The 1950-nt window shown below is 36.8% G+C and overlaps 1 protein-coding gene across 2 annotated transcripts in view; it reads right to left on the bottom strand.

The window, feature by feature from the left end:
• Positions 1–1921, bottom strand: part of LOC107569117 (tumor necrosis factor receptor superfamily member 14-like) — a 3070-nt gene extending 1149 nt beyond the window's left edge. The window contains exons 1-7 of one of the 2 annotated variants that reach the window (XM_016255116.1): positions 1886–1914; positions 1638–1782; positions 1398–1487; positions 816–941; positions 574–729; positions 371–455; positions 122–297 (exon numbers count right to left, since the gene is read on the bottom strand). In XM_016255116.1, coding sequence (XP_016110602.1) covers positions 122–297; positions 371–455; positions 574–729; positions 816–941; positions 1398–1487; positions 1638–1773 — 769 coding nt within the window. In that variant the 5' untranslated portion in view covers positions 1774–1782; positions 1886–1914. Of the gene's footprint in view, positions 1–121; positions 298–370; positions 456–573; positions 730–815; positions 942–1397; positions 1488–1637 lie in introns of both variants that reach the window. The other variant, XM_016255115.1, reaches the window with a different exon arrangement.
• Positions 1922–1950: the final 29 nt, after the last annotated feature.

The following is a 1950-nucleotide window of genomic DNA, read 5'->3' as shown; positions in this document are numbered from 1 at the left end:
TGTAGTGCAATAAGCATAAAAACATAGCAATATAAAATAAAAAAAATTTTTTTTTTTGCTTTTCCATAAAATTGCTAAAAGTGAGTTTAATTTAATTTAAAAAAAAATTGTATCCACTCACCATTATTGACTGTCTGAGCTTCTGAGTGTGCCCTTCTGTATAATGCTGCTATAACAGCTGCACATATGACAGGGGGACATAAAGCTACAAGACAGTATCTTTTCCTTTTCTGTACACATCTGACATCTTTTACAGGACTCCCGTCTTCAACTTTAATGCCATTTCTGGCTGCACAGCTTAGAAAAAATGGCAATACTGAATAAACAACAAAAATGCAAACAAGACATAGCACAAAAAAACTTTACCTACTCTGTCCATTTGGTGCAGTTCAGCCCAGATGGAGAATAAAACCCAGGAGCACAGTGCACACATTCTGTATCTGATGTTTTTGTTCCTTCAAGCAGACAGAGAGTAAGCATTTTCTAAAATAACCTTAAACTGTAGGAAGATTCATAGACTTCAAATTATGTGGGGAAAAATATACATAGGTTTTGAGCATTCAGAAACAGTACCTGATGTTTTTGTTTCTTGTCCTCGTTTACAAACACGGTGTTTTTCAGCATGACGGCACTGTGAATCGGAGTAATCAATGCAGTAATATCCATCAAGTACATCACAGATGGTGTTTTGTATTCTAGTGCATTTACTCTGGATGTAAAGGCCTTGACCTAAGAGCACATATAGCAACACGTTTACATAGACAATAATGTAAAATTACAAATTTTGAAGATAAAAAATAAAAATAAAACCATACTTTCAGCACAGTGTTTGCATGGAAAGCATTTATCAAGACCATTGGGTTGACTCATGAATGTTCCTGGAGCGCAGGGTATACATGTGGTACTGAAATCACCAGTGCAGTGACGGTACACCACTGACCCTGCAAAAAACTAATATTAACACACAACACTAAGGTGACCAAGCAATTCAAGGATCTCCTGGACTAAAAGTTTATGAGTCCATCTCCCTGGACCAATAGAAGGCTATACCATAGTGCCCCTCCTTGTCACAAACATCAAGTGATGATGTTTTACCCGAGAGATATAAAATGTAAGTTCTGAGATGTACAGAGGGTGTAGTGGGAGGTACAGGCTACTGAAGAGGAGACGAGAGGGTATAAGGTAACATTATCTGGAAAGAGTGCAGATCTGCACCCAAAGGTAATTACACACAAATGGTGTATATGAATTTTGAATTACTTTGGTTATGATTGTATTTAAAGAGTTTAGTATGTATAAAATGTTATAGGTGATTTAGTAGTATTTTGTATATTGCACACAATACGCAGCATTGTTTCTCATTGTTTGTACTTTACATTACTGGTTAGTTAACCTACCCACATTACACATTGGACAACATTCTTCATCAGCAGATTTATATTCACTTGGACCGCATGTATTTCCATATGTAAGAAAAGAACAAATACCTGCGAAGATAAAAATAAGTTACACAACGTTGTACCAGAGAGCTACTCTGGGCATTCGCAATGTTTTGTAATTATTGTTGTTAATTGTTTCAAATATGACCAGGTGATCGTCTCGAACAGAACACAATCGTGTACTGACCATCACCTTACCAAATATGCTCAAAAGACTCGCTTTCATGTTCAGTCTTTCCACCATTTTGTTGCTAGTTTCTGATGACGACATCTTATGACGCTCTCGCTGGCTGGTAGACTGAAGGCGCTTCTTCAATATCCCGAAAACATTCATGTATGTAGTCTTAGCATCAAATACCGTATTTGTAAATTTGACATATTCAATAAATGCAATACATCATACATTCAAACATTTCGAGGTAAAGCGAAAACAAAAGTGAGCGTACAGGGTGTGGTGCTTCTTCTTCTTCTTCTTCTTCTTCTTCTTCTTCGTTTTATGGCGGGTGGCATC

Source organism: Sinocyclocheilus grahami, unplaced genomic scaffold, assembly GCF_001515645.1.
Source record: "Sinocyclocheilus grahami isolate Dianchi unplaced genomic scaffold, SAMN03320097.WGS_v1.1 scaffold1313.1, whole genome shotgun sequence".
NCBI lineage: Eukaryota > Metazoa > Chordata > Actinopteri > Cypriniformes > Cyprinidae > Sinocyclocheilus > Sinocyclocheilus grahami.
Note: the sequence above shows the minus strand (reverse complement) of the source record. Positions and strands in the feature narration are given on the sequence as shown.